Source organism: Podarcis gaigeae (assembly GCF_964106915.1).
Source record: "Podarcis gaigeae genome assembly, chromosome: 18".
NCBI classification, from domain to species: Eukaryota; Metazoa; Chordata; class Lepidosauria; order Squamata; family Lacertidae; genus Podarcis; species Podarcis gaigeae.
This window is the reverse complement of record NC_139696.1, coordinates 10,171,761-10,187,156: the sequence shown is the minus strand read 5'-3', so window position 1 is coordinate 10,187,156 and position 15,396 is coordinate 10,171,761. Positions and strand designations below refer to the sequence as shown.

Here is a 15,396-nt window from a genome sequence, read left to right as displayed (position 1 = left end):
TAGATTTTGGAAGATGGCTATTGTATCTCCTATGTAACTGACAACAAAGAAAGTACAGTGTCATTGCTTTAGCAACTCTAGGAAATAGGTACAGTGGTACCACCAGTTGTGGACAGGATCTGTTCCGGAGCTCCGGTCGGATCCCGAGGTTTCCGCAACTGGAGGGACCGCTTCTGAACATGCGCGCGGCGTGGTAGAGCACTTCTGCGCATGCGTGCATGGTGAAACCTGAAAAAATACTTCCGGGTTTCCCATGTTCGCATCCTGAAGGATACGCAACCGGAGGTGTGCATATCCAGAGGTACCACTGTAGTTGCAACTCACTGGGGAGTCCCAAGAACAATGGGAGGCAAGGCTTAGTTGAGACATCATGGGAAAGCCTAACTGTGGTGTGGCACGGTGCTTGAACTAAGATAACTATGTGGTCTTGGGGTATTTTTGTCTGTCAAAAGGTTCAGTTTTCTCCCCCCCCCCCCCTTTCCTGGTTTCTTCTTGAGCACAGCATCTTTCCGTCAGCTGACCAGGAAAACACTACCACACTTATCCCCGCCACTCACAACACGGGTGGCTCCCTGCCGGACCTGACGAACATCCACTTCCCCTCTCCTCTCCCGACGCCGCTGGACCCAGAAGAATCCCCTTTCCCGTCCCTCAGCAGCTCCAACAGCACCGGGAACCTTGCGGCCAACTTGACGCATATGGGCATCAGCACAGCCAATCAGGGTAAGGGGTGCTGCGGCTGCAGCTGCCCAGAATGACAGTGTGACTTCACTTCCTGTCCTGCAGTGCCACTTCCTGTCTAAGCTCACTGTTCACTGTTGCAAACCTCCTTTGTCTAGTTTGTCGTTCTGGGTGGAGGGAGGTCTGAAAACCAAACCCTGTCTTTGTGAAGTAATTCCATTTTACAGAAAGCCAAGCGTATGAGGCGATGGGGAGTAGCAGTTAGCAGGTGGAGGCCCACAGAATCATAGAGTTGGAAGGGACCTAGAGGGTCATCTAGTCCAACCCCCTGGGATGATGTTGGGCAGAGCCTGCTTCTTCTGAGGGTAGCAGAGCATTGGATACCTCCAAAATGCGGTGGTTTAATTTTTCTAAGACAACTTTCAGCCCCCTTTTTGGCTGTGCCTCTTATACCCATTTTGCAAATCGCTGTTTAAAAGTTCAGTTTCTTTCTCCCTTGTCACGGCAAACCTACGAAACCCAAACTTTTGGGGTAGAGGGAAGAGAGCCCCCGAGCTCCTTAGAAAGAGGGTGGTTATGTTGATTTGTTTATTACATTTATATACCACCCTTAATCCAAAGATCCCAGGGAGGTTCACAACAGAAAAATAACAGAACAACAATATAGATCATGCACATGTCGTCGAAACCAAGAATTTAAAAGAAAAAGAAGAAAAGGAGAGAAGTAGTGAGGGAAAGGGGAGAAGACTGGCAAAGCCCACATGGCGTGCATATCATGTAAACAGCTCTGAAGAGGGAGCCCAAATCTCTTGGCAAAAGTAGCTTTTTCATACTTCAAGATAGGAAAGGCCCTTCAACCAATCAGCTATTGGAGGAGTTTGCTAGTCCTTCCAAAACCACCACCACCAATAATAATAATAATAATAATAATAATAATAATAACAACAACAATAATATTTATACTCCATCCACCCATCTGGCTGGGTCTCCCCAGTCAGTAGGGGCGGCTCCCAATAGAGGACTAAAAACTGAATAAAACTTCAAACACTAAAAATTTCCCTAAACAGGACTGCCTTCAGGTGTCTTCTAAAAGTCAGATAGTTCTTTATTTCCTTGACATCTGATGGGAGGGCGTTCCACAGGGCGGGCGCCACTTCCGAGAAGTCCCTCTGACTGGTTCCCTGTAGCTTTGCTTCTCGCAGGGAGGGAACTGCCAGAAGGCCCTCGGCGCTGGACCTCAGTGTCCGGGCAGAACAAAGGGGGTGAAGACGCTCCTTCAGGTATACTGGACCGAGGCCATTTAGGGCTTTCAAGGTCAGCACCAACACTTTGAATTGTGCTCGGAAACGTACTGGGAGCCACTAATGCATGCAAGTTCCAGGATGGTAGGATATAATGGAGTATAACATAGGATGGAAACCCTGTAGATCATCTCAGAATGCGTAGGATGCCCTGTCTACACCTGGCACGTTCAGCATGCAGCAGAATGGAAATGAAGCTGCAGCCTCAGTTGTAACCTGACTTAGCCCCTCTCCCGCTGCCCAGGGGGTCATCTTGTTTGGAAGTTGAGTTTATTAGGTTGCCAGGACAGCTGAGAATGGTAATAGTTCGCAGCCCATGCGGGTGGAGAGAGATCGTAGAGTTGCTGCCGGTCATTGCAGACCAGGCCTGGAGGAACCTGCTGCCCTCTAGAAGTCGTTGGACTCCGCCCCAGTTGACGTGGACGGTGGACAAGGGTGATGGGAGTTTAAGTCCTAGAATATCTTTCACCATAGGCAATTCTGAAGAAGCTGCCTTATACAGAGCCCATAGAATCGTAGAATGTTAGGAGCTGGAAGGGACCACCAAGGGTCATCCAGCCCAACTTTCTGCAATGCAGCTGAAGAACCCCTGACGGATGGCCACCCAAACCTCCAATAACAGAGAGACCACCGCCTTCCGAGGGAGTCCAGATTGTGTATTTTGAAGCGTGTTCATTTGGTTTACAAATCCATTCCTCATTTGTGGGTATAGTTTGTGACTTTCACCTAGCAGCAATCACTATTCTAGCAGCTGTACTTGCATATAGAAAAATTCTCCCCCCACCCCTGTGATATCTCTTCATCTTTCAGTCCATGGAGATATGTCTCTGGTTTCTGTGTTCTTGATATTTTCAACATCTTCTTTAGTTCTTCATGTACTACTGTCCAAAATTTCTTAATTTCCTCACACCTCCACCACATATGAAATCCAATCTATGTTGGAGATGTGGTGGAGAAATAAGCGTGTTCAGGGTTAGCCTTGCCAGAACTACCCTTTGGCAGGGGAACGAGTGATGGGAAGACCCCCGCGGGAGCCCTTGTGCTGACGTTTCCCTCCGTTTGCCGCAGGGATGACGACGACGCAGGCCTCTTCCCAGCAGCACCGACAGCCACCCCTTTCGCTGAACGCAGACTCCAGGAGAAACCAGCCCCAGCAGGTCTCCCCCACGCTCTCGCCTCTGTCGCCAATCACTCAGGTACGCAAGGGATGCGATGGGGGTCGCTTTTACTGGGAGCATGCTGTGGGGTAGGCGGACGAGGCTTGGGTCTGGGGTTTCTATAATCCAGTGCTAGTTTTGACAGAAAGGCTGGCGCTGAAGAGGGGTGGCAGAAAAGATTTGATGTTGTTCAGAGTTACTGGTGCCAGCAAACTTTGTGGCTGAGTGGGGATTTGAACCCTGGTCTCCCAGGTCCCAGTCCAACACTCCAACCAGTGCACCACCATTGGCCGTCTCATATCTCAGCCCTTGATATTCTAGCCTTAGAATCATTGAATTATAGAATGGGAAGAAACCCGAGAATCATCTAGACCAACCCCCTGCAATGCAGGAATCTTTTGCCCAACGTGGGATTCCAGCCCATGGCCCTGAGATTAAGATTCTCAAAGCTTATTAAGAGACCTCTGGGCACTTTGGAACATTTGAAACATATAAGCACACATACGTTTGAGCATCACCTATTTCTGCCAGGTGCTGGCTGTTTCCACAGACCACTAGTAGGGATCCCTGCTCTCGGACTGGGTCATCTGAAGGAGAGCGCCCTGGCCTCCCTGCCTGTCCTGTGACTCAGGGGAGGCTGTTCCTCACTGCCCTCTCCTGCCCTGTCCCCCTCCCCAGGCCGTGGCAATGGACGCCCTCTCCCTGGAGCAGCAGCTCCCGCCCTACCCCTTCTTTACCCAGACGAGCGCCCAGCAGCAGCAGCAACAGCAGACCCAGGTCGCCAGCGCTCTCCCGCCCAATGCCTCCCTGATGCAGACGTCCGGCCTGCAGCGAGGGGTGCAGCTGCCCCCGCTCTCCGTCACCGTCCCTTCCACAATCCCACAGTCTCCGCCAGGAAGCCAGACCCAGACCTCCATGGGGATAGACATCAGTTCGGTAAGCTGGACTGGGGAAGGGCTGGGCGGTCAAGGTAGGGAGCCCTGGGGGGTGTGGGTCTAGGTCTGGGTGAGTGTGCACTCTGAGGGCTTGCAAGATCTCCTGGGTCATGCAGCGAGAAGTTGGTGCACAACCACCTTTGCAGAGGTGTTGGTCTGCCATCTACCTCGCAGGTGTCTGACCTCTTTAGAACTTGAACTGCTTCTCTGTAGACAAAGCAGATGGCTTCCAAACCCAGTTTGGCAGTCACTGCTCCTGCTCCCGGGGGCCTCTGGGAAATGAGTCGCTACAGAGATTTCTCCAAAGGGTGCATGTTAGGAGAAAGGACTGCAATTCCAAGGGGTCTGTGCTGGGCGTTCCTAAGCAGGCTTTTAGGTAATAGCTTCAAGGCAGAGGACAGGCCTGCCTCCCAAGTCCGGCCGTGCGCTCTGTCATTCTGCTCAGGGCATCTTTTGGGCAGCCCTTGAGAGCTGCCAGCACCTGTATATTTCCTTGCCTTGGCAAAAGGAAATGGGCATGCTGGCTTCTCGGGACATCAGCCCGAGTGGATTATCAGTATGTACAGGAAACCGTCGTGCCCTCTACCCCAGGCTTTTGGCTTGATCAAAGGCAGCTCCTCCTGGGGAGCCTCCCCAGTGGCGTAGCGTGGGTTGTCAGCACCCGGGGCAAGGCAAGAAATTTGTGCCCCCTAACCCGTGGATTTGCGCCCCCTAACCCTAACCCCCAGATGTTGCGCCTGGTGCGGCCGGGCCCCCCTGCACCCCCCACGCTACGCCACTGAGCCTCCCACCACAGCCTCTGCCAACAGCAGGCCCTCTCACTGATCTGGCATCCTACAGTTATGCTATCTGGGAGGGTGGGGTGGTTTTGGGAGTCGCTGTGCAGTGAATGACAAAGGCTGGGTTTAGTTCCTGGCTTCGAGCCTCAGGGTCCTCAGTGGATGGAGGTGTCTCACCTGCCTCACCTGAGCTTCCCACTGACCATAGAGGATGCAGGAGCAGATTTGCTAAGGCTTGAGCTTGCAGCCTTCCCCTTCTGCCCCTTTCTGTCTTCCCCAAACTCCTCTTCACGCGTTGGAGCAGTTGACGGAAGCGTTCTCTCTTTTTAGTGTTACAAAGCAGAGCTTGTGTATGTGCGGCTTTTCTTTCTTCTTTAAAGGCAGGGGACCAGAAAATTCTGCAGCCTTTCTAAACGATGCCAACTTCTTGACACCCTGCTTCTGAATTGGCTAGGGGCCCTCCCCAGCCCTGACCCTCAGGCCTGGGGGGGTCTAATCCACAGGAGGAGGAGAGAGTTGCTCTTGTGCTCAGATCCTGCTTGCAGGTTTCGCTTGGGGACATCTGGTTGGCCACTGTGAGAACAGGACGCTGGACTAGATGGTTCACACACTGATCCTAGGTTCACACACTGTTCCAAGCAACCCTTTGCACCAGTGAGGTCTGTGTGTTTAACGTTTGACACTGAGGTTCCCAGGAAGTCCGAAATCGCACACACACCCTGTCCTTTTTCTCCTGGGATTTCAGTGCATGCATCCACACCCAGCAATGTCGTAGTTATTACTATTACTACTATTATTATTACGTCCCCTGGACAAGGCGGGGGAGAAGCAACTTGCTGCAAGACAGGAGTGGAGAGTTCACTGAGCACAGATCTCCCCAATTCTAGATGCAGGTGTGAGAAAGTGAAAGATGGCGCTGTGTTCTCCGGAGTAAGCTGAGCCAGGTGCAAAAGCAGTGTGCCAGCCACACCTCTTAAGCGGGATCCGTGAAGGAGAGGACTTACTGATGGCTACTAGCTGTGCTAGCAGTGTTCCCCCTCCACAGTCGGAGGCAGCCAAGCTGCTGAATCCCTGTTGCTGGAAACCGCAGGAGGGGAGACCTGGTTCTCAGACCCTGTTTGAGGATCAGGCCAATGGCCTGATTCAACAGGCTGCTCTTAGATGCTCAGTAGATGGGGGGCGGCGGTGAAATTAAGCCCTGCATAGATAAATGTATGCATATTTATTTCAGTGTAAATGCATAGAAGTACCTGTGGCTGGGAGAAACTACAGGAGGGGAAGGTGTCCTTGTGCTCAGGTCCGGCTTGCGGGATCAGGACAAAGGGGGGTCCACTTAGCCCAGCTTCCTGTACTCACAGTGGCCACCCAGATGCCCCCATGGGAAACCAGCAAGCATGACCTGAGCACAATGGCAACTCTCCCCACCCGACACAGTGGCTTCTGGTGAGAACAGGAGGCTGGGCTGGATGGGCTTTTGGCCTGACTCAGTGGCAGCGCTCTTCTTACGTCCACGTGGGTCTTTTCCCTCCAGGAGCTTCGGGAGAAGCCTGACTAGGAAAGGGATGTTTAAAAAACCAGCTGTGTCTCCTCAATGCCTTTCCTGTCATTCTAAGGAGCAGAGGCATTTGGAATACAGCGTATGGTTCCTGGCTGCACCTTGCTCTCCAGGAAGCCGGAGAGGAAGTCCAGAAATGATTGTACCCCCCACTTTTTTCTGTCCATGATCTCTCGGGGCATTGTTTAACCGGTACTAGCTGACTCCCTGGGTGTTCATACAAGGGCTTTTCTTCCCTCCCATTTCTCTCTCTCTCTCTTTCTCTCCATGAAAGAACCCTGTGATTTCATCTGCCTTCTCTCCTTCCCCCTACCCTATTCTCTCTCTCTCTTTCTCTAACTCTATGTCCTTCTGTAGGGTTCACTCCAGCAGTACCGCAACAATGCTGGCTCCCCGGCCAACCAGTCTCCCACCTCTCCTGTCTCCAATCAAGCTTTCTCTCCTGGCAGCTCCCCTCAAGTAAGGGACTGACTGCATCTCTGTGTGTGTGTTCTCTCTCTCTCCCTCTCCCCCCCCCCCCCCGGCCTTCCGCTTCCATGCTTCTCAATGGGTCCGTCTTATTTTCTCTCTCTTCCCACTCCCTCTTAATGTCACATTGTCCAATTTTTAAATAGATATCTTTATTTATTGGATTTCTATACCACCCTTTGTCTGAGGATCCCAGGGCGGTTTACGATAAAAAACACAAATACACATAGTAACAGACAAAAACAATACCCCTCACTTCCAGCTATGTCTAGATGAGTGCTTTAAATAAGGCATAAAAATAGGGTTTGCCCTGAACCTATACAGTGCTGGTAGATTCATACTGCTTCAGTTATCACATAAAGGTAAAGGTAAAGGTACCCGTGCCCGTACGGGCCAGTCTTGACAGACTCTGGGGTTGTGTGCCCATCTCACTTAAGAGGCCAGGGGCCAGCGCTGTCCGGAGACACTTCCGGGTCACGTGGCCAGCGTGACAAAGCTGCATCTGGCGAGCCAGAGCCGCACACGGAAACGCCGTTTACCTTCCCGCTGGTAAGCGGTCCCTATTTATCTACTTGCACCTGGAGGTGCTTTCGAACTGCTAGGTTGGCAGGCGCTGGGACCGAGCAGCGGGAGCGCACCCCGCCGCAGGGATTCGAACCGCCGACCTTTCGATCGGCAAGTCCTAGGCGCTGAGGCTTTAACCCACAGCGCCACCTGCGTCCCTCAGTTATCACATAGGTTTTTCTAAATATGCAGACTGTTTTGATAATCCAAGAGGTTTCCCCCCCTTAAAGCACACACATGGGTTTGAAATGACATGAGTTGAAGGGTGGAAACTTTCTGCTGTTAAGTTGTAAACAACACACTTCAGAGTACAAGGTGCAGCTTCTGGTTTTCTTCAGTATCGTCCATCACTGTTTTCTGCACTAAGTACGAATCTTACTCGGCTTCTCAGTGGTCACTGGAAGCGATATTGTATAATAATTATTAATATTATTAGTGCCATGAAGTTCCTGCGCTTTGTCCTACATTAAACACACAGAGACCTACTTTTGAGTAGACATGTATACAGATGTTTTGGATTAAAACTCCCAGCTGCTCCGTGGTGGCTGGGCTGGAGAGCGCAGGTTCTTTAAAAGAACCCCCCCCCCCCCCCCATATAAGCATGTTTGCTAGGTTTATAACAGGCCAAGTAACAAAAAGACGGGAAAGAATCTTACCGCCCTTAACACAGAGCTCTTAATCCATCACACACAGTCCGAGTTCCAAAAGTGAGTTTCAGAAATCCATAGGGAGAAGAGGGTTAGTTAAAAATTGTATTGAAAGACCAAAAGAAGAATCAAATTGTGGGACTTAAGTGTGCGTATAAAGACTTTGTTGTCCCACTGGTACCTTGGAAGATAAAACAGACCCAAACGGCAAATAGTGGGTTTGGAGGCCTGCTAACACTCCTGGAACAAGTCGGCTAAGTCAGCGCACAGCAAAGACCTGCCGTAGGCGTCCTGTTAATTGCCCACACAGCTGACGGCAGCCGGAGCACATGAAACCTTTTAGTACTTTCGTATTCAGGGAAAGCAAAGCACCGCTCGTTCCCAGCTCTCATCCCACAACGTGGGAGCAGTTAAAACAATCAGCAGCAGTTAGAAAGGGGTTTTAAAAGGGTGAAGCAGCGCAGAGCGGAAGACCTCAGGCAGTCTTGGGTGCTGCTGCTTCTTGGTGGGAAAATCAGGGGTGGCCAGCCTTTCACGCCCTCCATTGTAGAGTTGGAAGGGACCCTGAGGGTCATCTAGTGCAGTGTTTCCCAACCTTGGGCCTCCAGCTGTTTTCAGACTACAATTCCCATCATCCCTGACCACTGGTCTTGCTAGCTAGGGATGATGGGAGTTGTAGTCCAAAAACAGCTGGAGGCCCAAGGTTGGGAAACACCGATCTAGTGCAACCCCCACAATGCAGGAATCGCAACCAAAGCATCCGTGACAGAGGGCCATCCAACCTCTGCTTAAAAACCTCCAAGGAAGGAGAACAAGAAGAACTGTCAAGCAGCTCTCCCTGTCAAAGTTCTTCCTGATGTTGAGTCCAAACCTCCTTTCTTGTAACTTGAAGCCATCAGTGCAACTTCTGTGTGGAGAAAATCAGGGAAGGCCAAGCTTATGCCCTCCAGAAGTTCCTGGACTACAGTTCCCATCATCCCCTGCCCGTATAGGCAACAGCAAGGGGAGGTGGGAGTTGAGGTCCAGCAGTACCTTGGAGGGCCACCGCCTTTCCCCCATCCCTGCATTAAATTTAATGTACGGGTCTGGCCACTTGATTCGATAGCCTTGTAAATAAACCGGGGTTGTGTCCAAGCAAGTTTTCCTCTGAGCACGACCTACAGTATACCCAAGTGAGTCATGCCCATTTGATTTCCCCAGGTCTGCTCGGAGGACGACTGAACTCTGGCTACAGCCCTTGGTTGTTACAGAGGGGAGGAGTAGACCTAGCCACATTAGCTATGTGGGGCCTCCCTGCTCAGGCACACTCTACCTCTGAATGCTGCCTGCTGCTGATGTGGTGGAGAGAGCACCAGCGGCTGTTGGCCATCATAGCAAAACAGAACCCTTGTTTGCTGCCACCAAACACCAGGTGGTGGCGACAGGGGGCTGCTGCCATTTCCTTCCTGCCAGGTTTAGGGGGCATCTGCAGAAAGGAGGGTGCCAAGCCACGTGGCCTCGTCCCCCTCTCTCTGCCTGCCTCGATTCAGAAGGCCGAGAAGTCTTGGAGCACAGTTTGCAGGGGTCAGGTTCATTCAGGAAGAACAAAGCTGTGAGCCAACCTTATGAGGAAAGGTTCCAGTGTGTGCATTTGTCCTTTTTTCAGTTTTGAGAAAAGACGAGCAACAGGCGATGGGATAGAAGCCTATACAAAACGAGAAAGTGGCCGGAGAAAACATTTTTCTCCCTCACACAAGGTGCTGGACCTCGTGGGCATTGAGGGGAATTCCTGGCCTTCCTTGCCGCAGCGCTCAGCCATTCAGTTAACGAAAGCTAGCAAGCCCCTCTCCCTCTTCAGTTCTGCAGAGAGAGCCTTTGGCTTCCGCAGCCAGCGGAAGAGGCCAGGTCTTGGATCCCAAAGTGCTGAAGCGATGAAATAAAGCCCTTCTCGTTTAATCATGTCTCCTCCACCCCCCACCTCCCTGGTCTCTGCTGGCAAAGTTATTAAAAACAGTGCAGTTAAGGATCCTCAAGGGGAGCAATTTTTTTATTAAAAAAATGCATCTGTATCACTTTGCACTGCTGCACAGTTGTAAAATGAGAGTGGTTTCTCATAGACCCGCTGGTGGGGAGATGGTCGGATTATAATAGCCCAGCAGAGAAAGGTTAGGGCAGAGCGATTCCTGAAATTAGGTCGATAGTGGGGGAGGAGGCTCGCTTGCTGCTGCCCATCTCGGCTGTTTTTTAAGCGCAGGACCAGGCTTGCAGAATCAACTTGGTTGGATTTTTTTTTGCAAAAAAGCCTCTTTAGGTCTTTCCTAAACTACAAGAAAGAAGATTCCACCTAAACATTAGGAAGAACTTCCTGACAGTAAGAGCTGTTTGCCAGTGGAATTTGCTGCCAAGGAGTGTGGTGGAGTCTCTTTCTTTGGAGGTCTTTAAGCAGAGGCTTGACAACCATATGTCAGGAGTGCTCTGATGGGGTTTCCTGCTTGGCAGGGGGTTGGACTCGATGGCCCTCGGGGTCTCTTCCAACTCTAGGATTCTACGATTCTACTTTGTAAGAGACCTTGTGAGACCGGGACTCTAGAAGGCAAGGTAAAAGGAACTCGAACGATTTGCTTTGCTTTGCCTTCTTCATTTTGAAGCAGTTTGGGGAGTTGTAGCATTCGGGAGCTTCTCAATCAGGCTTTGCCAAGCTGATCTAATCTGTGCATGACTAGCATTGGATGGAAATAGTAATAACAGCCGTAGGAGTACAAATAAAAATATTATTGGGCCACAACCAAGCGAATCTAATCAGCGTCTGATGAGCGTTGGATACAACGAGCCGTAAGCACAGTGGTAGTAGGAATAAAAACCTTGCTGTCGTTCCAAGCAAACTTCCTAACCAAAGGAGGAGGGGGGCATCTCAGTCGCTGCTGTTTTGGGTAGCCCAGCCCCTTATCCTCCCCATTGCTCCACTGGCATGCAGTCATGTTGCTCAGGACAGTTTGCAAACTATCTCATCCATCAGAGCCTTTCCACCCCTCTCCCACCCTCTGGGGCAGACATGCTTCTTCAAACCATGCGCGACCCATTCACTTTTGTCCCCTCTCCCCCTTTCCGGCCTGTGTGTTTCTGGCATGGTGGTGGCAATGGCATAGCCCTCATCTAAGGCGGAAACCAAGTTACTGTGCCCCCCCCCCCCAAGTCCCATCTCCTCCTCTAGAGCTCTGTTCTTGAATTCATCATTCTGGGGCTGGTTGGTAGTTAGCCAGTGGGGTGGGGTGGGGATTTCACCACGCAGCCTTCAGTTCAGCATCCTCAAGGGCAGTCTTGGCAGACTGTCTGCTGCCCCCACTCTGGATTTCAGCAAAGGGCTCTTCTCTGCACTGATTCACCTCCTCCTCTTTCTTGCAGCAAACATCTATCCTGGGGAGCGTCTTCGGGGATTCCTGTTACGACCAGCAGATGACGGCTAGGCAGGCAAACGCTTTATCTCATCAGGTGAGAGCGCTTTCTGTGACTCCCAAGCGCCCCTTGACTGGAGGTTCAAATGGGATTGGTGGTTTCGACTCTCCACCACCCAGAGAAGTTTGGCGGCCAGATAAAATATTTGTTAAATTTGTATGCCGCCCTTCGTGCGTAGATCTGGGGGCGGTCCGCAGCGTCAAAATGCTCGGAGGAAGGGTCCCCAAGGGTCATCTAGCCCAGCCCATGGTTCAGAGCAGTATGCCCTTGGGATGATGATGATGATGATGATGATGATGATGATGTATAACTTGTACCCCCACCCATCTGACTGGTGGGTTATGAACCCAGCCGGCTTTTCAGCCCAGCCCAGCAAGGCTCTTTTATTAAGTTCTTACCTCCAGGATTCCTTCCTCCAGCTTGAGCAGTTCAACATGATTGAGAATGCCATCAGCTCCAACAGCCTCTACAGCCCCTGCTCCACCCTCAATTACTCCCAGGCGGCCATGATGGGCCTCACCGGAAGCCACGGGAGCCTCCAGGACGCCCAGCAGCTCAGCTACGCCAGCCACGGGAACATCCCAAACATCATCCTCACAGGTGGGTCCGTGGTTTGGCGCCTGGGGTGTGTGTGTGGGACTGGCTGCGCATCGTCACCCCTTGGACCTTTGCAGCTGCTGAATTTCTGAACAGCAGCAGCGGGTAGGGCAGAAGGCAGGGAGCCCAACAGCAGGTGGCATTGTGGCCGGCGAGAGACGGAGCCCACAAATGGTAGTTTCCTCCTCCTCCCTGCTGATTTTCTCCTACAAGGAGCAATCGATCAACCAGTCTTTATGACAGTTAAAGACCAGCTGGTGAAAAGAACAATAAAAACAGGTATAACTGCTTCAGCAGGGGCATAAGAAGTAGGCAGAGCTGATAATTCCACATTTGTTTATTTGCATTAAAAGCAACACTTTGTCAGCTAAAGTATGTGAGCCAGAGTTTAAAATCGGTATTCGTTCGCTGACCATCACTGTCACCTTGGCCTGGCCTTGTGGCCATGAAACAGAATTTCATGACGGGCCTGGTGACCTCCAAGTCTAGGATTTTACAAGGGGAGACGATGAGAATCAGGAGGAGGAAGCAGGCAGGCAGGCAGGCAGGCAGGCAGGCAGGCAGGCAGGGCCGCCCCCCAGACTGGTTGCAGGTCAGAAGGCGGGCAGACAGAGGCTGGTGGAGCAGTGCCCATTATGCCCTTGCAGAGCAGACTCCATTGTTTCTGGGCCAGGCAGTGTAGACCACGGGTCAGCAAACTTTTTCAGCAGGAGGCCATTGCACTGTCCTTGTGGGGGGCTGGACTATATATATTTTTTAAAAATGAACAAATTCCTATGCCCCACAAATAACCCAGAGATGCATTTTAAATAAAAGGACACATTCTACTCATGTAAAACCATGCTGATTCCCGGACCTTCCGCGGGCCAGATTGAGAAGGCGATGGGCCGCATCTGGCCCCCGGGCTTTAGGTTGCCTACCCATGGTGTAGACAGAACTGAGCTACATGGACTCATGGGTCGGACTTGGCACAAGGCGAATTTCTACGTTTTCCTTGTTTGGAAAACCATGAGGACTAGAACATAGTTTTTCTAGGAAGAGCTGCAGCTTAGCTACAGGGCTTCACACGCAGCTTTCCCCAGGTGCAATCCCCTGCAGCATCTTTGGGTCGGGCTGGGAGTGTCCCCCACCCTGGGTCTGACTGTCTGAACAGCTTCGTGTGTTGCCAACGTCTGAAGTTAGCTCCTGGGTTGCCCCAAGGAGTGGGTCAGGTGGAATTGGAACGGAGGCTGATCCTAACCAAAGGTCTGTCTGTCTTTCTCTCTTTCTCTCTCTCCCTCTACCCTGCCACTCCCAGTGACCGGGGAGTCCCCTCCCAGCCTGTCGAAGGACCTGACCAGCTCTCTGGCCGGCGTGGGGGATGTCAGCTTCGACTCTGATTCCCAGTTCCCCCTGGACGAACTCAAAATCGACCCCCTGACCTTGGACGGGTTGCACATGCTCAACGACCCCGACATGGTCCTCACTGACCCCGCCACAGAGGACACATTCCGGATGGACCGGCTGTAGGGGAGAGGGGAAGAGGGGGTGCGTCGCAGAGAGTGAGAGAGCGCATGCCAAATCGCAAATAAAAGGTGTACCAAGTCTCGGCACCCGGAGAGGCAGGGAGCGGCCCACCTCGGGTCCGCCGCACCTGAGAGCCGGGCTCCTTCCACCCTCACAGAGCAGCTGCCCACCCCCCGTATCCCCCCCCCTCCAGAGGCCACTGGTTTGGGAGAGGACCTCTATCCACAAGCCCCCCTTGCACCCTTTCCGTTCCTCTCGCCCTCTGCTTGCCACCAAAGTTCGGTCCTTGTTCTCCTTTGCACTAAATGGTTTCTCCGTGTTTGTCTTTGGGAAGGCGGGGAGTGGGGCGGCAGTAGAGGAGGCTGCTCCCCCTCTTCCTCACTCCCCCCTCCCCCCCCCCGGTGGCTGGGCAAAGCGCTCTGAAAAGGTAAATAGATAGTTCTTATTTCCTCCCCACCTCTGTCGAAACTACCGAGTCTCCGGTTTTGGTTACAGAAACAGCCACTTCTGCATGAAGCCTTGGGGTGGGGTGCTGGGGGTTGCGCGACAGACACGTGACGCCCCACCACCCCTGAGTTCGAAAGCTACGTTGTGGATATTGCTGCTTTCCTTCTGGGAAATGGGGTGGGTGGGGGTTCAATGCAGGAGGTGGTGGGGAGAGTCCGGTGAGCCCTCCAGAATAATTTCCTGAGGTAGATGCTTGGCTTTGAAGGATGGGGAGGGGTGTAAACAGTTAGTGATCTCCTGCCCCCCCCCTCGCTAGCCTTGACTCTCATCCAAAACTGCCTGTTCCCCCGTTTGCCTCCTTGCTCAACAGTTGCAGAAACATCTCTTTTGGGGGGGGCAACACCGTCCGGGGATTTAGTTGCACGAGCCGCCTAACTCCTCTTTCCGATTCAAAGGACTTTTTTGGCAGGGGGTGGGGGACAGGTAGAGGAAGAGGATGGCAATTTTATTTATGTCGCATACTTCCGATACCTAAAGGAAGGAGCTGCAGTTTCCTCTGGGTTGAACGCTTGCGGGGTTATTGCTGTCCAGCGTGCAAGTCTCTCTCCCCTCCCCTTTTTGCATGGCAAATGCAGTTTCCCGCCCAGTATTAAAGGAAAATATCTCACGTGCATGATTTGTTATTTTTTAGCAGGGAATGGCGAGGAAAATCCGGTCAGCCTTGGAGGGGCGCCGAGCCAGATTGAGCCCCCAAATGGTTGCTGAGGGTGGCAGAATCAGAGGGGTTCAGTGGGGAATCGTTTAAGGGGACCCCAAGATGTACACACACGTCTCCTGCTTGCAAAGTGGACAGAGATGTTCTCTCCTTTGACGTCTCGAGCGGGAGGCGCTCTTTGGCGTGGGGCAGTTTTTTGGACTGACTCTGATGCGCTTGTCACTTTCCGTTGGCAGAATCTGGTGCCAAGTGCCCCTGGGGTGTTGGTGGGTCCCTGAAACACATGTCTGAGACTCAGAAATCCTCTCGCAGGCATGTTTGTGAGTCTGAATGCTTCAGGCAGGGTCTCCCTGCTCCCCACCCCCCAAACACTTTTCTTTTACAGCATCCCATTCTTCAGGTCAGGTCCCTGGTTTTTTGTGCTGCTTGGGAGGAAGTGAACCTCCCGTTTGCCAAAAATGCTAATCTGGTAGCCTCCTGTGGCTCCCTTGGCCTGGCTGGGCAATATCTTAAGTCCTCTGGGCCTTCCTGGCTGGCGCAGCAGAGCTCACCTCCCCGCCGTCCCCTCTTCTGCTCTGAGTTGGCCGGGCAGCGTTCAACTTGAGTCCCTGC

At 52.2% G+C, this 15,396-nt stretch overlaps 1 protein-coding gene across 7 annotated transcripts in view; it reads left to right on the top strand.

Annotated features, from left to right (window-relative positions):
- The window catches only part of CRTC1 (CREB regulated transcription coactivator 1), a 46,833-nt gene extending 32,093 nt beyond the window's left edge, over window positions 1–14,740 (top strand). The window contains exons 8-14 of one of the 7 annotated variants that reach the window (XM_083720449.1): window positions 503–723; window positions 3,051–3,178; window positions 3,818–4,075; window positions 6,766–6,867; window positions 11,469–11,555; window positions 11,939–12,119; window positions 13,414–14,740. In XM_083720449.1, coding sequence (XP_083576575.1) covers window positions 503–723; window positions 3,051–3,178; window positions 3,818–4,075; window positions 6,766–6,867; window positions 11,469–11,555; window positions 11,939–12,119; window positions 13,414–13,625 — 1,189 coding nt within the window. In that variant the 3' untranslated portion in view covers window positions 13,626–14,740. Of the gene's footprint in view, window positions 1–502; window positions 724–3,050; window positions 3,179–3,817; window positions 4,076–6,765; window positions 6,868–11,468; window positions 11,556–11,923; window positions 12,120–13,413 lie in introns of all 7 variants that reach the window. The other 6 variants (XM_083720448.1, XM_083720452.1, XM_083720451.1 and 3 more) reach the window with 6 other exon arrangements.
- Window positions 14,741–15,396: the final 656 nt, after the last annotated feature.